The 22,644-nt window shown below is 37.5% G+C and overlaps 1 protein-coding gene across 1 annotated transcript in view; it reads right to left on the reverse strand.

The window, feature by feature from the left end:
- RFX4 (regulatory factor X4) overlaps positions 1-22,644 on the reverse strand; it is a gene marked incomplete at both ends in the record, with an annotated part of 88,502 nt that overhangs the window by 34,552 nt on the left and 31,306 nt on the right. Inside the window, 4 exons of the mRNA XM_081332043.1 lie at positions 588-801; positions 2,968-3,029; positions 5,749-5,872; positions 12,469-12,529. Of these exons, the coding sequence (XP_081188169.1) occupies positions 588-801; positions 2,968-3,029; positions 5,749-5,872; positions 12,469-12,529 (461 nt within the window). The remainder of the gene's footprint in view (positions 1-587; positions 802-2,967; positions 3,030-5,748; positions 5,873-12,468; positions 12,530-22,644) is intronic.

Below are 22,644 nucleotides of genomic sequence, written 5' to 3' on the forward strand. Positions count from 1 at the left end.
ACGTGTTGTGGTTTCCAGAGCAAGCTGCTAAAAGGGTGTCATCTTTGCCTCAGAGCATTATGTTCCAGAAAGCCCGCTTAGCACCAAGGAGAAGGAAAGTTTGGGAGCACAGTACTTGGGGGCGGACTTGAGCCATTTGCCCAAATTAAATTATTTTGCCACCACCACCACATATTAACTGAGAGTAGCTAGTTGCAGCTTTGGATTGTAATTAAGTTAGGGATATAATGCCAGGAAAAAAATTGATCCTCTGCCTTTTTGCACTAATCTACTTTCCTTAAGTTGGTGGGTTGTTTTTTTTACTAAAGAAATATTGGAAAATTCAATCATGGATCTTTGATGTATTGTCTACTTTGAACCAATACAGAAGGTACAGTCTCTTTCATCTATAGATTACTGGATAAATATCATAAATCAGGGAGAAATTGTTTCAAGTACAGTGAGCAATCAAGTCCTTCATAAATCAAGTCACAGTCTTCTTAAACTCAATCTTTTGAAGAGGCACTTTTTCATACTTAAGTTAGCCTTTCCTCAACAGAGAAAAAGCAGAGACCAAAGCAAGCCAATGAATATTTTACTAGCGTCACCTTCTCTTCTGGCAAGCTGGCTGGCAGATTTAGATCTTTGACATTTGGAAATTCTGGCAGCAACGTCCCAAGTTTGGATCGTGGTGAATATGCCACTGTCTGTTTGATTACTTCTTTTTTTCCTGTTTCATTGACCCAGGCTGCTCCTTTCTTAGAATACATCACGTCATAATACTGGGAGCTTTCTTTCACTGCAATGCCATAGTAATGGTACCTGAAATGTTGAATACACACTTTTTTTAAAGAGAGAGAACTTGTTCACTCAAGTATGGTTAAAAAGGAAAATTGCTAACAAAACAGACTTCATGCCAATTTGCAAGTTAATGCATGAGTGCAAATTCACCATCAGAACATAAGGCTGATGATTCAAGTGCTTAACAAGCTGCATTTTCCATCCACAGGAGCACCCAAGAAAGATACAAATTGGCAGAGCCTGGTGTTTTTGCCTCAGCTCTAGCCAGATATATTTGGTAGAAGCAAACTAAGGATAATCCTATACCTTCTTTTCTTCTGTGGGTAAAAATAGTATATAATTTGTTAAATGGCAATTAAGATTTTTTCTTAAGCTCTCTATACGTGCCCCTTTTAAGGACAGCTACAGAGTTATTGTGCACTAGTAGCTTCCTTTAGAAGTTTGCAACTTCCTTTAGAAGTTTGCTGGCAGAACTTTTAGCTGTTTCTATTGCTAAGTATGATGGTGTTGGGAGGATTGGATAAATTACAACCTAATTTGTAGCCTCCCAGACATATTTTGGTATGCCAATAGAGTCATGCTGCAATACTTGTTGGTATGTTAACAGACTTTTAATAATACCATTTCTTAAACAAAGTAATCCATAAAATAAGTATATTTAAGCCTCAAGTAATTTTTCCGGCATGTTTTGCATAACCTCCACAAATCTTTCAAAGGGCTGAAAATTTAGTTTCAATCCCTCTGTGATGTCACCTCGTTTCTGTCACAACCCTGTTTTCTTCTTTTTTTTCTTCTACAGAGTAGCCTTCAATATAAACACATACGTGCCTGGGGACTGGTGATTCAATCGCTTTCAAGAAATGTTGGGAAAAGATAAGAGAAGCTGTGGTATTGGTCCCTCAGCATGGGCAGGTGCATGACTGCTAAACATAAAGCACTGGCTGGCCTGGTACATGACATCAGCATCCACAAGAGATGTTGCTATCTATTTAGCCAACAGTGCTGAAATAGTAGTTGTCCAGTGCATCCATATCTGACTAAATGGCACTGAGTTCTCACATTCATTCTGCCCACACCCCTTAACTCAAGCACTGAACTTGACATAAAAGGTATTACCTTCCTTAGAAAGCTGTGATTGGCTGCTATTCTATTGCACAGTACATCTATAATAGCAAGTGTAGATTGCCATGCTCTATGAAACTGCTCTGATGCACTAAAATGGTCTGGTGATAAAAGGTTAGGAACATGGGGCCTTTATATGTCATGTCATAAGTATACATTAAAGATAAATTGACATGATGACAATATACTTCTACATCAAGTCCAAGAGCACCACTGTTGGAGAATACAAAATACTGCACCACACAAATGAAACTGGCAGACACAGCTAAGGCAAACAACCAACACATATCCCCACCTGGCTAAGGGAGGAAGCAAATCTTACCTGTCAAATTTTTATAAACATTTGTAATAACAGCACCCTGTATTTTATAATTCATCAGCATATTTGTATATTTGCATTTGGTCTTATTTTTAAAAAAACTGGGAATCACAGATTATCCAGTCTGTTATTCCTCCAGTCTGAAATATAACTATCCTCCCTCCTGCAGGCTATAACTATCGAAATTCCAGGAGAGATAAAGATCAGGTAAGAGAAGATGGGGCATAGGACCAAGCAGAAAATATAATTCCAGTTTATAGTATACACACCCATGTACCAATTGATAACATGGCCACTGCTCTTGGTATATGGAATGGCCACTGCCACTTTTCTTAACCTCTGGAAAAGCCACTGGTAAAGCAGCGGCATACACATCAGAGTCCAAAGTGACCTGGATTCAACAGAAGACCATGCTTCTGTACCTTGAATAGCTCTGAGGAAAAGAAGATGTCGGCACTTGCTGAAGCAACCTCTTCTATGCAACTATTAGCAGTATGGGAGCCCAGTCCTCCATTACAACTGACCATGTTATATCAGAGTCTAGGATGGCTGTAGATTCTATCAAACAGAAGAGGTAGAGCATAAGAAGCAACACCATTTACTGAACCAGCTTTGCTTAGCGATGGGATTTTCTCTCACCACACATAAGTGTTTGCCATAGACACATTGCATAAATATCTTCGACAATCACATTTCTATAACACATTTGGCCTCTCTGTGATTATGAAACACACATTATTGCTTACTTTGACTGGCCTCTGGTTCCTAATCTTCGGGTCGTTAACTGTGGAAACTGTTGTCTTATTATCTGTAAATTATAATTTAATAATAATTTTATGTTAAGAAACATAAGATCCTATTCCAATCATGTATATTTAGCAATGGCTTATTTGAGAAGAAAGTAAGAAAAGAATTAAAATTGGAAAAAAATAAGCTGTTTTAGAATCACTTATTTTATATCACTGGAACATATTAAGGAATAGATAGATAGATAGATAGATACCGTAGATAGATAGATAGATAGATAGATAGATAGATAGATAGATAGATAGATAGATAGATGCCATTTTCAAGAACTTACAGTTATAATTCAAAAATTGTTCCAAATGTATATATTAAAGAAATATATACATAAAACATATTATATGAGATAAAATTGCTTGCAAAAATATGTACACATGGAAAAGAATTGATCAAATTGCACTATTTTATGGTTGTTCTTTTGTCTGTAGCTATGCTAGTTTATATATTTTGAATTTTCCATACATTCAATAAATAACCATCTATAAATAAAATAGCTGGATGAGATTATTGGCAGAATGTACTCTTTATGTACAGAAGCCATTAACTTAATTGCTTGTCAATTAAGTTCTTCCATATTCTTAATACTATATACTTAAATAAAACTACATACAGAAACATCAAAGGAAATACTAAGAAAAAAGAAGAGGCGAGGGATCTTGGCATCTAATGCTCTAGCACTGATGATGTTACCAAGTTTGGGTAATGAAACGTCTGCAAGAAAACAACCAAGCTCATTTCAACCCTAAGCTACAAATATTCTCCTTTATTAGTAAAAAAGAGACTTATTTTAATAAGAAGGGCCAAGTTTGAAATAAGAGTGTTCTCTGTTTCAAACTGGAAAAACTGAATTTATAACTACAAATATGCCTGCTTCATTTTTAATGTTCACTGCAGAACACCTCAGCTGGAATCGCACTAAGATTTAGCTGATTAAATTAATCTTGTGCATCCTTTCCATACACGTCCCTTTTTTTTTACTTCTAGTTATATATGGAATCGTCCACACAGTCTAAAGGAATGTCAAAAAGGCCTGTAAAAGAAACTGGGTCAAAGTATCATGCAAGTACCTGACATGCCATGATTATTTATCTTCCATTTTTACCACATTTGCTTATTTATTTATTAAGTAATGAGAAATCAAAATGTCTTATTTCATAAGCCTTAGAACAGGGGAAAATGTTGTACAGATTTAATTCTGAAGGGTGGGGTGGGGGAAAATCAGCAAACAGAAAAACACTTTTGTGGAGCTGTGAAAGTTCAGCCTAGCTATTTGATAAATGAGCAGACAGGCAGGCAGCCTCTTTCTCTGACTCTCTCTTTTTGTGCTAATTCAATGAAGCCTACCTAAAGAACACCACATGCTGTTCCAGCTACTGATCTAACATTCCGCAACATCTCAGGCTTCCAAATTCTCTTTAATTACACATTAATCCCACCCCTCTCTCTTTCAGTTTGGGCAGACAGAGATGGGGGCACCCGGGCACTATGGAGGGAAGGAGGCATTTTTCTGAATTTTCAGAGGGGAGCAGGGTGCCTGTTGTCATTTAGAAAGTATGACAAGTACTCTTCAAATAGGATTTTTCTTCAACTACCCCAAAGACAAATAAAACATTTCTATTGGTTTACTATTATTTTCTCTTGAAACTTGCAAAGCAATATAGTTCTGTTTACCCTTTAAGAAATAAAGGTCTGGAGCCCCTGTCAATGGTATATTAAAAACCAAAACCTATCTATGCATCACACTGGGGACTGAGGATAAAGCCCGAATCCCCTTATAGTCTTATACTAGCTGTGATCCAAAGCCCCACTGTCTCCTTGCAATGGATGGGAAACTTATATTGTAATGGGGGCGAGTCGGGGTGGGATTTTATTTTTAGACAGGAAAGGAGGGATCAATCTTCTAAGAACTACCAGTCTTTGGATAGAAAAAGGGACACCCGTAACCCCCAAACAAGACTTCTTTAGGAACAGCTTTCTTGATTCCACCAAATTATATGGTGAGATAGGAAATGGGACTTTCAGTGGTAGCCCAGATAAAAGAGGCATGGGTCAGGGCTTGTGATCAGTAGGTTTAGACATTAAAGGACTGGAGAAGGCAAGTAGCATTTTAGTGGGTTGCATACAACCCTTTCGCCATCGGCTGCAGCCATTATACTTTTCACCACCCATTATGTAGTCTGCAATGACATCTGAAGATATTTCTTAGTCTGACATTAATCAACTGTCATACAAAGCTACCTGGGTTGCTTAAAAAAATTTAATCTTACCAAAGGAATTTGTGAAATTCATCCAGCAAAAACTTTCCTCTCCCTGGAACCTCTAAAGAAATCTTCAACTGCACAATGTTCTGTCAACAGTTTATTTTTTCTTTGAATAATGATAATATGTATAGGGAAAGTATAGGTCCCTGGAATGAGATTCCCCCAAGATCTGAGTTGTTCCAATTCTCCTGTTCTTCAGAAGAGCAGGGAAGAACTGGCTTTTCACCCCAGCCTTGGTGAGGGAGAGTTAGACACCTTGCTTCATTTCATCTATCCTACCATTCTTTCCTGTGTTTTTATTTTTTAATAGATTCTGTTGTAATTTCTTTGTTTGATTGTTGTGAGCTGCTCAGAATTGTTGGGAGTTAGGGGACATACAGTTTAATAAATTATTATTATATCCCATAGTCATTATCTTTTAAATCCCTGAAGTTAGTTGCTGGAAAGTTTTATTATACTCACCTTTCCAAAACTAGCAGCATTAACAGGCTGGGTATCATTTTTCTCACAGAAATCCAAATAGTGCATGTAGAGAGCGCTTCGAGGGATGCAGACACCTTCGGCAATCTCATAATTCTCCTCCAGCCTTAAAAATAAGGACAAAACAAAGAAAACAAATATACTTTTTTAAACAATGCTTTCATAGATGAAAATAAACCCCAGGATACTACAATACTATATTCCAGCTTTCAATCTTAAATGTACTTTCTTTCACTGAAAAGAGCAAACATATGTTTACATGTCTACTCAGAAATGAACAGCAAGTAGTAGATTGGCATCTGATGAACAATTTGCACATGTTTAAACAGATTCATAAAAAGACACATTCTTAGCTGTTTGCTATTTTCTTATAATCTGCACATTCAATCATAATGTAATTTTTAAAATTTTTGTAAGGTATGAACCTATTTACCCTATTTTCACATTATCATTTATGGTGTTGGTCAGAGTATGAATCCAAACAATGAGTAAAAAGAAATGCAATTTGAGATGCATTATCTATTTATTTTTGCAGTTATATGTAACTCAGTTCCAAAAGAATTCTGTAATATCATTTATGTTACTAAAGTACAAAGAACTGAAAGAAAAGAAGTCACCAACCTCCTCCAAACCAATTTGCTCCATTTCCTAGCACAACAATCCTGGCATCAAAAGTTGTGTACTGCACATAGGGGACCTGCCATATTATCAAAGGCTTTCCAAGACAGTCATGTATCAGTGCTTGTTCCAATATGCTCCTTATTCACCCTTTCTGTAAAATTTACCCCATAATAATTCTGCTTGCATTTCAAGGTGCCAGCTAGAGGATGACAGCCTATTACAGCCAAAGTTGCATACATAGTTAGCACTTTGGAATTCGTTTCCAGTCTTCTCTTTCAAAGTTTAAAGGAAAAACAAAATATGCACTTCATTTATAGTATAATTCATCTAAACCACCCTGCTACCTAAGCAGATAACAAAGGTAAGCCTTGATAGTGTATCTCTTGCCTCAATCCAGAGTTTAAAACTACCTTTGACCTGAGGACCAAACACCTAAGGATGGAACTATCTTAAGATCCATTTACCTATGGAGTCACAGTAACATTCCCATGCTATTCACATCAGCTCACTTACTTATGTCTTTAGCCTAACCTTCTGTTATCCTTTCTCCTCCCTCCCCATTCTCACTGTATTCCATCCATAGCATCCATCCTTCATTCTGTAGTAATTCCAGCCAAGACAGAATCATAGAATTAGAAAACTAATTTAGTCCACTGAGTCCAGTCTCCTGTTCAATGTAGGAATCCAGATTAAAACATCGCCAGCAGATGGCTGTACAGCCTCTGCTTGAATACATTTAGCCAAGGAGAGCCCAACAACATCCTTGGTAAAAACAGTTCTAGGCAGTCTTGATTCTTACCTAGGTTGCTACAATATGGATTGTTACCCATTGGGCATAAGCTAAAAGTAGCAACTCTGATTATGTCCTGCAGTACTCAAAGCTCTTCTTGTATCTATTTTTGGAAGTAAATGGAGCCTCTGAAGCATTACTAGAAGGACGGGCACTTCAGAAACATCTGTGCATCTGTGCTTCTACAGTTAAATGCTCCCTTAAACCTTCTTTCTGCTGTTAACACTGTTAGGAATAACATTGGTAATGTCCAATAACATTGGAAGGATTAATTATGGAAGATGCATACTTGGGTCAGTGAAGACCAAACTATTTAGTGGAGACATGATCTAGGAAGAATATTAGGTATCTAATAGGTTGAATTAAGCTTTATACCCTGCTGTACTGTTATGTATAATACCTTATTAAACTGTGGCATAAAAATAAGCTTCAATCAACACTAATTCAAATAAATATGGATTTGAAAATAATAACTTAAAGTAACGTGTGAGCCAATTAGCAGAGACCTTTCTTAGAAAAACTGATTTATATGTCTTGCTGTATTGTTTGGAGATTCTCCTCCCCAATACTTCATTAGCCTTAACATGATTTTTTTTTCTTCCTACAAAAATTTCATTAAGATATAAGAGTGGTTGAATAGAATTGGTTTCTAAAGGCAGCATCTATTCGTGTTTTCTGTCTACTACAATATCATTGCTGCATTTGCCCTCAAATACACAGACTCTGAACAAAACCTCTTTTCAAGGAACACAGACTGTTTGTATGCCATAGGTGCTAATTGGCACATCAATTTCTCTGACCAAGACAGGATAGGAAGAAAGACTCTCAATTATTTCTCTTCATAATATCTAATGATTTTCCTCTTTTCTCTCCATTCTTTCTTGGTGAATCATTAGTCTGTGCTAAACAATCTTCTGTTATGTCTGAACTTTTCTTTAATGACCAAAAACCATTTTCATCATTGTTTAGTTTTACATATTTTTGTCATTTCAGGAGTTCATATTTTGAACTCTGGACTAGCCTATAGTGTTATAATGAACTTGGGATTATTTATTTTATCAGCAATGTCCTTAAAACACTATCTTTAAAATTATGTGCAACATTTCAGTATATTTTATTTGCTAAACAAATTCATTTGCATTCTATTATATATTCTTAAAAGTCCAAGCAAATCAGGGTTATAAAATTGGCATTTCATTAGAATGAAGGCTGGATTCCTGCATCAAAGTCACTCATAATTTGCTTTGCTTGACATTTACTTAGTAGGTTGTGTGGTTACAATAATTATGGTCAGTGGTGGGATTCAAATATGTGAACAACCGGTTCTCTGTGTGGATGCTGCTTCTGGAAGTCCAAAAAAATTAGCTACAGGTTCTGCCAAAATGGTGCAAACCGGCTGAATCCCACCACTGATTATGGTTCATAATCTTTGATTTATGGCTTAGCATATTGAAAAAGATCACCCAATTATAGCTTATTAAATAATCTGTAGTTAAATGAACTACCGTATGTTAAGTAATCAGATATAATTCTCCATAATCACCTGTTGTTTTAATTTTCATTACTATTATGATAAAATACCCATCTATCATTCAGAGGGCACAAATACAGAGAGCTGTAGAATTTAATGAATGCTCTGACAACCTGAACTGGAATAAAAAGGAATGTATCTGACTAAAGAATGCATTCAGCAACTATACATCTCATTCTAGTTCAGTATTATCCCAGTTCCATAAAGAGCTGTAATATCTAAAAGAAGTACTATATAGTCTTGGAAGTATTAATCTATCTATCTAACAAAATGAAATTCAGTGGTGAAAATTCCATGAGTCATAAAAGAGCCGAGGTTGCCTACCCCTGGTATAGGTGGTACCTGGCTCAACAGTAGCAACTGTGAGAGTGATCTTGAAGTGCCAGTGGACAATCACTTAAATAAGAGCCAGCAGTGTACTGCAGTTGCCAAAAAAGCCAACACAGTTCTAGGCTGCATTAAGAGAGGGATAGACTCAAGATCACGTGAAGTGTTAATACCACTTTATAATGCTTTGGTAAAACCATACTTGGAATACTGCATACAGTTTTGGTCACCACGATAAAAAAAATTGTTGAGACTCTAGAAAGAGTGCAGAGAAGAGCAACAAAGATGATTAGGGGACTAGAGGCTAAAACATGTAAAGAACAGTTGCTGGAATTGGGTATGTCTAATTTAATGAAAAAAAGGACTAGGGATGACATGATAGCAGTGTTCCAATGCCTCAAGGGTTGCCACAAAGAAGAGGGAGTCAACCTATTCTCCAAAGCACCTGAGGACAGGATAAGAAGCAATACATGTAAACTAATCAAGGAGAGAAACAACCTAGAACTAAGGAGACATTTCCTCATAGTTAGAACAATTAATCAGTGGAGCAACCTGCCTCCAGAAGTTGTGAATGCTCCAACAGTGGAAGTTTTTAAGACGAGATTGGACAACCATTTGTCTGAAATGGTATAGGGTTTCTTGCCTGAGCAGGGGCTTGGACTAGAAGACCTCCAAGGTCTCTTCCAACTTTGTTATTCTGTTAAAGTACTTCCAAAATTCATGGGTAGCCTCAGGCTCTGGTGATCTTCAATCTGGTTTTGGGTGGTGTTACATTTTCCTATTCAAGATTGGTGCACAACTAGAGGGTCATCTTGGATACACAGCTTCTATTGGAAGAGCAGGTACTAGCTATGGCCAAGAGGAACTTGCTTAAGTACATTTTAGTGTGCCAGGTGCACTCTTTCTTGGACCAGGGCCCCATCAGACATTCACTCATAGCCTCATAAATGGATTACAACAATGTGCTGCACGTGGTGCTACCCTTGAAAACTATTCAGAAACTACAGCTGTTCCAGAATGCAGTGATATGGATAATGTTAGGTATGCTTTGTTGATGACCCCCCATTGTTCCACAGCTGCACTAATAAAGTTCCAGGTGCAATTCAAAGTGCTATTTATCATCTATAGAGGCAAAAGGCTTGGATTATTTGAAGGACTGCTTGTTTCCAGTTGTTTCTGTTCATCTGGTACAATCAGGCAGAACAGGTGTGCTCCAGCTCTCATCACTTCAGCAATGTCATCTTATGGGGCCTAGGAAGTATGACTGCTGTAGCCCGTGCCCTGCATAATAATATCCTCCCAGAGATCTGTTTGTCCCCCACCCTGATGATGTTCAGGAAATTATTAATGAACTTTTTTTAAGTTTCTGGGACCATCATGAATCTCTTTGTGGGTGTTTTATGCTTTTTTTTAAAAAAACACCTTAATTATAAGCTACCCAGTGTTGTTGGGAGTCAGGCAGCCTATAAAATATATGTATATATGCACATATATATGTCCTTATAGTGTATCAGATGCCTATGACAATATTTAATATTACAATGAACCTACAAGATTCTCAATATTAATCCCTACATACCTGGTTTCAAGCCAACACAGATCAACTTAAGAAATTCCAGGTTCAGAGCACTAAAAGTGCCTGACTCACTTGCTATGGAATAATCAATGAATCCATGGCCAAAAGGCAGATGATTTCAGAGAACATAATGCATCAAGTTCATGGTAGCCAATTCAAAACTCATATATAACTAATTAATTTGTGAAGTAAAAAAACCAGATGCACAGAAATGTACTTTCCCATGCTCACAGCCATCTCCTCTCTTCTTTCTCCTTTGTTTTCTGTAAACTTTCCTCTCTATTTGCTACCTTCTCCCCACCAACACATACTCATCCCCTGCAGCTTCCATTCTCACTCAGCTGGTTAGGTTGGGCTCCATCATCTCTGCTCAGCCTTGATTGCATGGGCCAAACAACCTGAAATGAGATGCAGAGGATGTAGCTCACTCAGGTTGCTGCCACCACAATTCATTGGTCTTCCAAAGTCTTGGCCAGAGATGAAGCTAGAGCTAACATCAGCTAGGTTAATACACCATGCTATGCTGTAGTTTGCTAAAAAAAATCTTTTGCCAGATAAGCCACAATAGGCTGAATTCACACATCACACTAAGCTCAGACAAGCAATCCATAATATATGAATAAGCATGACATTTGGACCAAATCAAATTAGGTTCGCTAGCCCAAACATAGTTTAGACCAACTGGCACACTGCCATAGCTACTTTGTCTCCTCTTTATCCCTTTTCAAATGCTGTTCATGCCACTCCAGACTCCCCCTGACCAAACTAATTGCAATTGTCACATTGCTTAAAAGAGGAAGAGGTAAAGTGCTGCTGGCTTATTAGGAGGCAGAATGATGTGCCTCTAGTTCACAATCATTGAAATGTAAGGCCTTACAGGCTGAAGTTATGATAAAACATGTATAGTTTATCTGCATACAGCAGCTTAGAATCAAATGCAGATAAACAAAAGGGGTGATGGTTATTGTACTCTGGAGAACATGAAGTTGTTTTGCAATGAGCCCAGACAAGCACAACTAGGGCAGATAAAAGTGCAAGGACAAACAAGCCGCAAGGGCAGCTATGCTGCTAAAGATGGTGGCCTGAATGATAGAAAATGGCTTATTGCCTCTCTTGGGCAATTGGAACATGGTAGCAAATAATGGCTACATTCCAACAAGCTGAATATCCTGGGAGTTTTGGGATGTATTAACCTCTATGATTAAGGATGCTACCATTATTGGCTTGCTTTCTCCTGGGAGAAGAGCTTTATGAGATAATTAGCTTTGGCAATTTGGCTGAAACAAGTCCATCAAATTATAGGAAAGACTAAACAATTGCCTTCTGAGGAGGCTTGAAGTATTAGTTGCTGGAAAAGAACAAGAATAGCAAGAAATGAATTGCTGTTTAAATATTTGGGAAAGAATAACCATTTGCTAACACAGTTTAGGAGAGCATGAGTTCAGAAAAGAATATGAATATGTTCAACTAATCAGTTTCCAGAGACCCTTCTTTATGTTCCTATGTCTCCAGTGATTAGATGGGTAACTAAAAGAGATATACTGTAACTGAATACTTTTATGTGTATACACTTATTGATATTTTATAGTGTTTTGCTAGTTTTTGCTAGAGCTATTTGTCTTCTGAAATTCTAGCAAAGCACAGATCCTTTAAATATTTTTTTTAAAGAAATTATTCCTCAGACCCTGAATTCTGAGCACAGAACACTTAATGAACATAAACTAGAATGTTGATGTAGTCAGTAATCCAGAACAATGCAACAGTGTCAAAATCATTTCTACGTATTTATCATACTCTTGAATGCCTGAAAATAGTTGCTTGCGAGTAAATGTGTTTTTTTCAAGAAACAGATCTTACCATTGCAGAGTTGCTGGGGTAGAGTGCGGTTTGGATGCTCTATTATTCTCTTTCTCCTCATCTGTTAAGAGAAAAACTCTATCAGGGGACATTCTTTCAGCTGAGATGCTGAGGCATGAGAAAATTCCACTGTTAGGAATATTCTCAAATTCCCCAGAAGAAACCTTTAATATGCAAATATACTTGAAGATTATGAGAATCAGAATGATTGTTTAAATAAACGCCAGGCTGTACAATCTGATGCCTGTGGGCACCAGTGATCCCATGAATACCTTCTTTGGGACTTAAAAGAAATAAATGTTTACATCTCATCGACCCTTCTACATCCTTTCACCATCTTGTGTCATTAAGCTACCCTTCCTGCTTAGAGACTTGAAGCTGGAGAAAGGTTATGGCAGGACTTTATATATATATAGGAAAATGGACCTTACAAGCTCCACAGAGATGTAGCATCTCTTTTTCATTCTTTATTGCAGTTGTGACTATTTAAACCTAAATACTGGCTGAAAGTCTCATTAGAGTTTGAAGGTTCTATTATACAATAGATCAGTAATTACAATAGACATTTCCTTTCACCTTCCTTCTCTTCTCTTGCTGCACCAGAACAAATCCCAACAATGTTTGGGATTTTAATGTTGTCAATAAGAAATGTTGTTAAAAGCAATGGAAGAAATTGTGGAAGAAAACTTGCTCCTTTTGAAGAATATTTCTGAACATATCTTTGTTCTTAAGAATGGGCAGCCATTCATATATTCAGTGTTGAGGTTCCCATTAAAACTTGATCTATTAAGCCAGAAAAGTCCTTTTCTGTTAAGGGTATCATTGTGGAGGACAAATGCAGGACAGCACTGTTCCAATTTATTTTTCAAAGCAGTTGCAATGATGCTATTCTTGGGAACAAGGAATATTTATCAGGGGTTTTTTGCCCAGGAAGAAAACATATTTATGACAATGTTTTCAAGTTTTATTATTGTCTATTATTGTCTACTATTGGACTAGCATATAAACAGTTGGACAATGAGGAATATGATCAAGTGGAGGCTGAATGACAGACCAATAGCCTGAGTCTGTGGGATCAACCCTTTTTTTAGAAGATGAAGAGTGAGGTGAGCAACCCTTGCTGGCAAATACCATGTGGATCAGGTGGGCTGGTTTGGGGAAGTATTTGTCCTCCTCCTGAGACTTACCAATTCTAAGGATGCATCTTGATGAACAATAAGTAGTCCTTCCTCGGGGCAATTCTATGATGAGAGACATGGCACTGAAGTAGAACAATGCTGTTACCTGGTACTGATTGATGTATCTGATTCCTTTCCCTCATGGACGGTTTTTCTTTCCCATTCACAGACATTGAGGAGACAAGAGTAGTCACAACTGGTTGAGGCTTTTGCATTAATCCCTTTTAAATGGGAACTATCCAGGCTCAATTTTTTACAGAGGCCAATGCCTGCAACTTGAGTCTGTGAGCTAGGATTGCTATGAAACCAGTGATATCACAAAGGCTAGGAGATTGACATCAGGTCAATAGATATGAGTTAAAGTGCACTGAACTATTTCCTCGGTAGTTTTTTAAAAAATATATTTTACTGATTTTTTTAACATAGTCACCTTAATATTTGGTAAACAGCATGTTGACTGGGTTTACATTTAAAAATAATCCATAACAATTAATTTCTATAATTCCATAATCCACATAGTAGCTTTCTTTGATTTTCTCTTCTTCCAGTAATATTCTCTTTAACCAACCTTAAATTAGTACATGTCTTTTGATAGATAAGAATTGAATGTAAACATTTTTCTAATATTTAACAACCACATCAATATAAAGCTTCTTTTCTAAGTGATCATCTTAATTACCTCATCATAAATCCTGTTTTCAAAGTTCTTATTTAGATTTTTCCCCACAATGTTCAAAACATTCTTACCAGTTAAGATTTTCTCAGTTAATTACACTTAAGTATTACATCTTTTTCCTCATATAAGCCATCCCAACAGTTTTACATTTCTCATATCTTTAAAAAAAAGAAAAAAAGAAGAAAAAAGAAGGAAATAATATACTACTTTAAAAAATATCCCTCTTAAGCTAAAATACATTTATATCCAAAAATTTTATATTCTTTTTAACCATATTCAAACAAATGTTTAATCTTTAAATATTCCATCTAATAAACCCAATCATCTAATCTTTTGAGTCTGTTCAGAGCATTCTTATCAATTGAGATTTTCTCAAGATTAATTACACTTAAATATCTAAAACATTTCCCTCATATAAACCATCCCAATATTTTTATATTTTTCATATAGTAAAAATAAAACAAACACATTTTTTAAAAAGAATACTATGTTACTTGAGGGGCCTATCCCTCAAGTAAAATACATTTATATCTAGAATTTTTACATTTTTTTAACCATATTCAAACAAATGCTTAGTCTTTAAATATTCCATCTGATAGGGCCCATCATCTAATTTCTTAATTCTAACTTTAGCCTTTTTTTTCACCAAACATCTTTCCTAATCAGTATGCTCTACTGGACCAAAAAGTCTTCCCATAGTCTTGTGGATGTTGTTCTAGGTACAGGAGACAAATCCAGTAAAATGTTTTTTTGGGAGGCTTTCACCCCTTTGTATTCATTGAAAATCCTTTTTTTCTTTCTGTCTTAATTTCTCTTATAATTTTTTGTCTCTCATGTTCTTGTAATTCTCCTGACAGCTCTATAATCCATTTTGTCTAATCTTTTTTCTTGTTCTCAGACTTATTTCGCAATCTTGAAGTGTAGTTATCTTTTCCATGTCCGATATTTCCTGCAAGGTTTTCTCCACCTGGGTTAAGTTATAATTCCTTCCATTGTTGGGTTCCTTCTTTAAATTTTTTTCCTCTGGTTTATGTTCAATTGTCTGGTTTATCTGATTGCTCTCTATTTTTATTTTCTGAGAGGTTTTTGTTGTAGGGTTAAATTGAGGATGTGTTCATTTAAATTTTCAAAGTTGTTTTTAATTTCCTTGTGGTTTGAAATCATTGTCATTTGAGTTAGTTGCAACATAGCATACACTACCTCTTAGAAAGTATTTGTTTTTCTTATATGTTCTTTCTGCAGGTCTCTGAGGTTCCATGATAGCCAAAAATCAAAATTTTCCTTTCTCTGCAAACAGCTTTAAAGTCACAATTCAATAAATATTTATAATCTAGGAAGGTCAAATTTTTTCCTAAAGTTTATAGTTCCTGCCGTGTAAATAGCCCAAAATGTTTTCTTTTTGTTGCAGCTGTTCTCTGTTTAGTTAAGACATTGAAGGTCACAAAAGCAAGTTATTTTTTACTGGGCTTTCTATCAGTTCCTGTATTAGAGCAACTACAGTTGTATATTTTCATCCACCACTAGATGTCAGCACCCATTCATTTTTTCATTTTTCAAAATAAACAATTACTTTCTTCTGTTTTCATCAATAATCTTTTGGAAAGAAAATCTTATCAAATTCCACCAATTTCAAACTTATCCAGATTTACATCTTCTATTCATTTCATTTCAATATATTTCTATCCCCCATTCACTGCTTCCTTCTGTGGGAGGGTGGAGCAAGAATCCCCCTCCTTCTCACTTTTGGAGGATTTTTGCTTCTTGGGTTTTTTTCTTTTTTCCAGGACATCAAATATCAAGTAGAAAAGAAAAAATGATATTCTTACCCAGTTCCAAACACGTTGTTTATGAACAAGCTTAAATTAGTGCTTTTTGGCTTCGGCTGCTTGTAGCTTGGGCTAGACTCTGGAGTGAAGCTAGCCTTTCTTCTACTGGTTTCTGGAGGGCTTTCCCTGAATGCCCAGATCGACCTCCATCTCTCCATGGTCGGCAGGGCTTCCTTCCTTGTTTGTCACCTCTCTGGGGTGACTTTAGGCCCATATAGGGTCCCCAAACAGAAAAGAATCGGTCATAGGGTGTGGAACCCCGTGATCCCTTGGCTACTTGCGCTACTGTGCAAAACTGAAAACTAACTCCTTGGTAGTTTTGATGTCACCTAGGTTAGCCAGTAAACTGAGTCTATTGGCTATTTATGATCAGTGTGCCAGATAAATCACTGAAACAACCAAACAAATCATGAGAAAATAAGCTTGACAGCTGAATCTGTCTAATTATAAATTCATTTAAGCTTTTGGCTATTATCATATTCTGTGGGAGAAGCCTTCCAGAAACCAAAAGGAAAAAAGCTAGCCTAACTTCAGAGTCTAGCCCAAGCTGCAAGTAACTGAAGTCAAAGGCACTATTTTAAGCTCATTGTAAACAGTGCATTTGAATCTGGGTAACAACATCGATTTTCTCTATCCTATTCATCAACTTTCCTGAAGAAAAAAAAATCCCAAGAAGCAAAAAACCTCCAGAAGTGAAGAAGGAGGATTTTTGCCCCACCCTTTTACTAATGGAAGTGGTGAATTAAACCTTTTATGGAGGACCAAAATGTATTGAAATGAAATGAAATGATTATAAAACCTAAATTTGGATAAGTTTGAAATTACTGAATGGTTAAGATTCTCATTTAAAAAGCAATTTGTTCATTTTGAAAATTTTAAAAATAAACCAGCCCTGACATCTAGTGGTGGATGAAGACTATGACAGCTATGGCTTTCATGCAGGACTTGGCAAAATCTGAAAAAACTAATCTCTACTTGTGATCTTCAAAGCTCTAACAATAGAGAACAGCTGTGACAAAAAAAACAATCTGGGCTACAGACAAAGTAAGACTTACAAACTTCAGGGAACAAAAAAAACCTTGTTTGAACTTTCTCGATTACAAGTATCTATTTAACTCTGACCCCAAAGCTATTTGCAGAGAAAAGAAAATTTGGATTCTTGGTCATCATGGAAAATCAGAGATTTATAGAAAGAACCTATAAAGAAAGAATAAATACTTTTCAAGAGGAGATATATGTTACATATATGTTACAACATATATGTTACAACTAATTCAAATAACAATAATTTCAAACCACAAAGAAATTCAAAATAACTTTGAAAATATCAACCAAATTCATCTCCAATTTAACTTTACAACAAAAAAATCCCAGGAAACAACAACAAAGAAGGAACAGATAAAACAGACAACTGAATACAAATTTGAGGATAGAGACTTAAAGATGGAACCTAACAAAACAAAGAAGTATGCTTTAACCCAAATGGAAAAAATTTACAAGAAATACTCGATTTGGAAAAGACAACTTATACTTTAACACCACAAAACAAATTTGAGGATAAGAAAAAAGATTGGACAAAATGGATTGCAGAGATGCCAGGAAAAACACTAGAACTTGAGAGACAAAAAATGATAAGAGAAGCAGAGACAAAAAGAAAGAAAAAGATTTTCAACAAAAATGAATGGGCAAATACCTCTCACCAAGATATTGTACTTGACTTACCTTTTATATCTACAGTAACACCCACAAGAATATGGAAAGATTCTTTGTTTCAGCAGAATATATTGATTAAGAAACAAAAGAAAAAGGCTAAAGAAAAAGGCTAAAGTGAAAATTAAGAAAATAGACGATGGGGCCTATCACAGAGAATATTTTAAAAAGAAACATCTGTTCGAGCCCCTCAGGTAACATAGTACTTTCTTTTTCTTCTTTCTTTTTATTTTATTTCTTGATATGAGTAATATAAAAGAGTTGGAATGGCTTATATAAAGGAAATGTTTTAGATATTTAAAGGTGATTGACTTTAAGAAAATTGCAATGGATTAAAAAATGTTTTGAATAAGAATTAAAAGACTAGAGGACTAGATTAATTAAATGGAATATTTAAAGATTAAATATATTTTTAAATTATGGTAAAAAAGAACAAAAAAATGGAAATAAATATGTATTAGCTCATAGGAAATAGGGATTTTAAGTAGCATACTATATTTTTTTATTATTCTTATTCTTTTTTCTTTTTGTAGTCTTATTTATTCCTTAAGAAAGGTAAAAGTATTGGGTTGCCTTACATGAGAAAAAATAGACTTCAATATTTAAATGTAATTAACTTTGAGAAAATCTTAACCAGTAAGAATGTTTTGAACATTGTGGGGAAAACAAATGTAAACAAGAACTGAAAACACAGACAACACATTGTTTACCATATATTAAAGTGATTATGTTAAAAAGTTAATAAAACATACCTTTTAAAAAAAAGAAATTCAAGTTACTATACTACTAGTATTATTATATTTCAATGCCTACATTTTTAAGCCCCAGCATAGCTTTTCTGCATGGGAAAAATAATGTATACAAGCCATACTTACTGTCTTTTATATAAATGAGTCACTATAAAGGAAATGCAACAAAACTTATCACTTTCAAATCACCTAAAATATAATTTTTATGAGTATACCTATTCAGTAGTGAATAATGAAATGACTAGCTCTTGAGAAATTCTGTCCTGGTTAGTTACATTTTGTCCTGTAGTTTAGCCTAAATTCCACATCTATAAGGCTACAGTTCTACATATACAGCTTGGCGGAGGGCATCTGACTAGATGAACTCAGTTGGATTTGGTTCTCAGTAAACATGCACAGTATTGACACTGAACAAATCCCCAAATGAAAGCAAACTTGTTCTTCATTGCATATTGCTGCTTGGGAAATTCATATCATTATACTGAAGAAGCTAAAATAGGACTTTGTTGTGTTATTACTACAACTTCATATTTTAAAATCCTAGTCAACCTGGTTAAGGTTTTTTAACATTTATATTCTGCCCAGTAAAATGTCATACTTAATGTAGTAGCAAAATAACTAAGAAAATAAATTATACAGTGAGATAATTATTACAGTCTTGCACTATAATTCAATAGTTTTTTTCAGAACGGGAAAATGTTCATTAATATCTCAAGGTGTAATCCCGAGCTGGAATTATATAGGCTGATGGACCTCTTTGATGGAAACCCATTGTACAGAAAGAATCCCAGATGCCACCTGAAGATGCATAGAATCTTGAGCAGAACGTCCTAGATAAAAATTGCTTTGAGGAGTCAGGTGTAAGTTGTGGGTCGACTACAGTCCCAAATCAAGGATGCCAAAACTCAGATGCCAGAATACATGAAACAAAGGGTTATTGCTCTCTGAACTCATTCTACAGTCCTTTAGACCATATTAGCCATTTAACTGTAGGAAAGAAGGAAAAGGGCTCTTTAAAGGTTTTTTCCCCCATAAAGATTGTTATCTGAGCCTGTGATGGAGTTTAAGCATCTAACCAGCCCTACTTCTATACTTTTGAGGAATAGGCTCTATTCCATTCCAATAGTAAAGAGTACCAGCACGGGCCCCACCCTACACAGGTAAATAAGGAAAGACAGAAGAGCATGCTTATCTCCTATGTCTGCCATATATGAGCACTCTTTCTTTAGCCATATTGCTCTAATACTCTCCTTCCCATTCCAATGATACCTCTGAAAGGCAAGTGACAATATAAACCAATCATTCCTCATTCATTCCTGAAGCATTATTCTTCTTAAGGAAATGTTCACCTTTGCCATAATCATACCCACTGCATGCACAAGTAGATCAATATGTTTTGCAGTCTTCAAAACAAAGTTGTTAGCAGAGTCATAACTATCAGACTGTCCTTGTTCTCCATGCAAAAGGGATATAGAGGCATGGTATTCTGGTAGAGCTCTAAAATGTCACCCTGCCTCTTCCATCACACTCCCTCACAGGCTTCTAACTTACCTACCCTGGCCAGGTTGTTTGAGACCACTCCTGTCAGGGTATTCCATATGGAAGGAGACCCCACAGGGGCCTACATTAGGTCTTATCTCGCTGCGATGAGGGAGGCGAGGTGTAATTACTTCTCCACCCTCATCGCGTCCGCAGATAATCGCCCGGCCGCCTTGTTTAGGGTGACTCGCTCCCTTCTTAATCAGGAGGTGAGGGAGGATCCCTTGCAGGGTCGTGCCGAGGAGTTTAGTCAACATCTGTCGGACAAAATCGCTCGGATTCGGACCGGTTTGGACTCCAGCTGGGCAGAGTCTGGCGATCAGGACGCGGGCGGTCTTGTCAATGTTATCTGGGAGGAGTTTGATTCTGTGACCCCTGATGAAGTGGACAGGATTATGGGGAAGCTGAGTTCCACCACATGTTTATTGGACCCGTGCCCTTCTTGGCTGGTTTATGCAGCTAGGGAGAGGACACGAGGCTGGCTCCAGGCGGTTATATCTGCTTCTTTGAGCGAGGGTTATTTCCCCACCATCTTGAAGGAGGTGGTGGTGAGACCTCTCCTCAAGAAGCCTGCCTTGGACCCAGCTGTATTGAACAACTTTCGTCCAGTCTCCAACCTTCGCTTTCTTGCGAAGGTTGTTGAGAGTGTGGTGGCGCATCAGCTTCCTCTGGTCCTGGATGAAGCGGATTATCTGGACCCTTACCAATCGGGTTTCAGGCCCGGGCACAGCACGGAGACGGCATTGGTCGCTCTGGTGAATGATCTCTGGAGGGCTCGGGATAGGGGATATTCCTCTGTCCTAGTCCTATTAGACCTCTCGGCGGCTTTCGATACCATCGACCATGGTATCCTGCTGCAGCGTCTCAGGGGATTGGGAGTGGGAGGCACGGTTTTTCAGTGGTTCTCCTCCTATCTCCTGGGACGCTCGCAGTCGGTGTTGGCAGGGGGGCAGAGGTCGACCCCTAGGACTCTCGCTTGTGGAGTTCCTCAGGGGTCGGTCCTCTCGCCTCTCCTGTTCAACATCTATATGAAACCGCTGGGTGAGATCATTCGTGGTTTTGGAGTTGGGTATCATCAATATGCTGATGATACCCAACTTTTTATTTCGACCCCAAACCACCCCAGTGATGCCCTCGCTGTGATGTCCCGTTGCCTGGAGGCGGTTCGGGTCTGGATGGGGAGGAACAGACTTCAACTCAACCCTGACAAGACTGAGTGGCTGTACATTCCGGCTTCCCGGGACACCTGGGATGTTCCACCTCTTTCTATGGGGGGTGAGCTTTTACCCCCTGTGGATAGGGCTCGCAACTTGGGAGTCCTCCTAGATTCACGACTCACTTTGGAGGATCACATAGTGGCCGTGACTAGGGGGGCTTTTGCCCAGGTTCGCCTGGTGCGCCAGTTGCGGCCCTATCTGGACCGGGAGGGCTTATGTACGGTCACTCATGCGCTCGTGACCTCTCGCCTAGACTACTGCAATGCTCTCTACATGGGACTTCCCTTGAAGACTACTCGGAGGCTCCAACTGGTACAGAATGCGGCCGCGAGAGTTCTCTTGGGAGTTTCCCGGTACTCCCATGTTACACCTTTGCTCCGTGAGCTGCATTGGTTACCAGTTGTCTTCCGGGTAAGGTTCAAGGTTTTGGTTATGATCTTTAAGTCCCTACATGGCATGGGTCCGCGATACCTCGAGGACCACCTGCTGCCGGCGTCGACTCCCCTCCGCCCTGTGCGCGCCCACAGAGAGGGCCTCCTCAGGGTGCCTCCTGTCAAGGAATGTCGACTGGTGGCCCCCAGGGGGAGGGCCTTCTCTGTGGGTGCTCCGGCGTTATGGAACCAACTGCCGGTTGAGCTCCGGATGGCATCAGACCTCCGATCCTTCCGTCGCGGGTTGAAGACCCATTTATTTGAACTAGCGGGTCTGGCCTGATGGGGGTACATGGGTTTTTTATAGGCTTGTTTTATTATTCTTGTTTTAACTTGGGCATTGATTTAATTGTCTTTTAATGTTTGTATTGTTATTTATATTTATGCCCTGTGAACCGCCCTGAGTCCCTTTGGGAGAAGGGCGGTATAAAAATCTCAATAAATTAAATTAAATTAAATTAAAATCTCCTCTTAAGCAGCCAGCCTTTATGTTTTTTCATTAGCAAAGAGTTTCAAGAAAACAATGAAATCATTTAAAATCTGAACTGGAGCCAGCATTGGAATGGTTGTGGAAGGTGGTGAATTGAGAATCAGCTGTTGAGTTATATATGATAAGAACACTCAGCAGGGAATTATCTTCATAGCAATCCTTCACAGGAAGATGAACAATTCCTTGTCAATTAATTTCCTTTGGGTTGCCAGTGAAGAACTTTCATTCAAGTATTCCAATGGGCATTGTTTTGGTCCCAGAAGGGAGATTTAGGCTTCATCTACAAAGCTAGTATCTTACTGGCTTATCTTTACTGTATGTCCCTCTGCCCATATGTACTCAGCTGTCCAATATAAATAC

The sequence above is a fragment of the Vipera berus genome (genome assembly GCF_964194415.1).
Source record: "Vipera berus genome assembly, chromosome: 6".
NCBI classification, from domain to species: Eukaryota; Metazoa; Chordata; class Lepidosauria; order Squamata; family Viperidae; genus Vipera; species Vipera berus.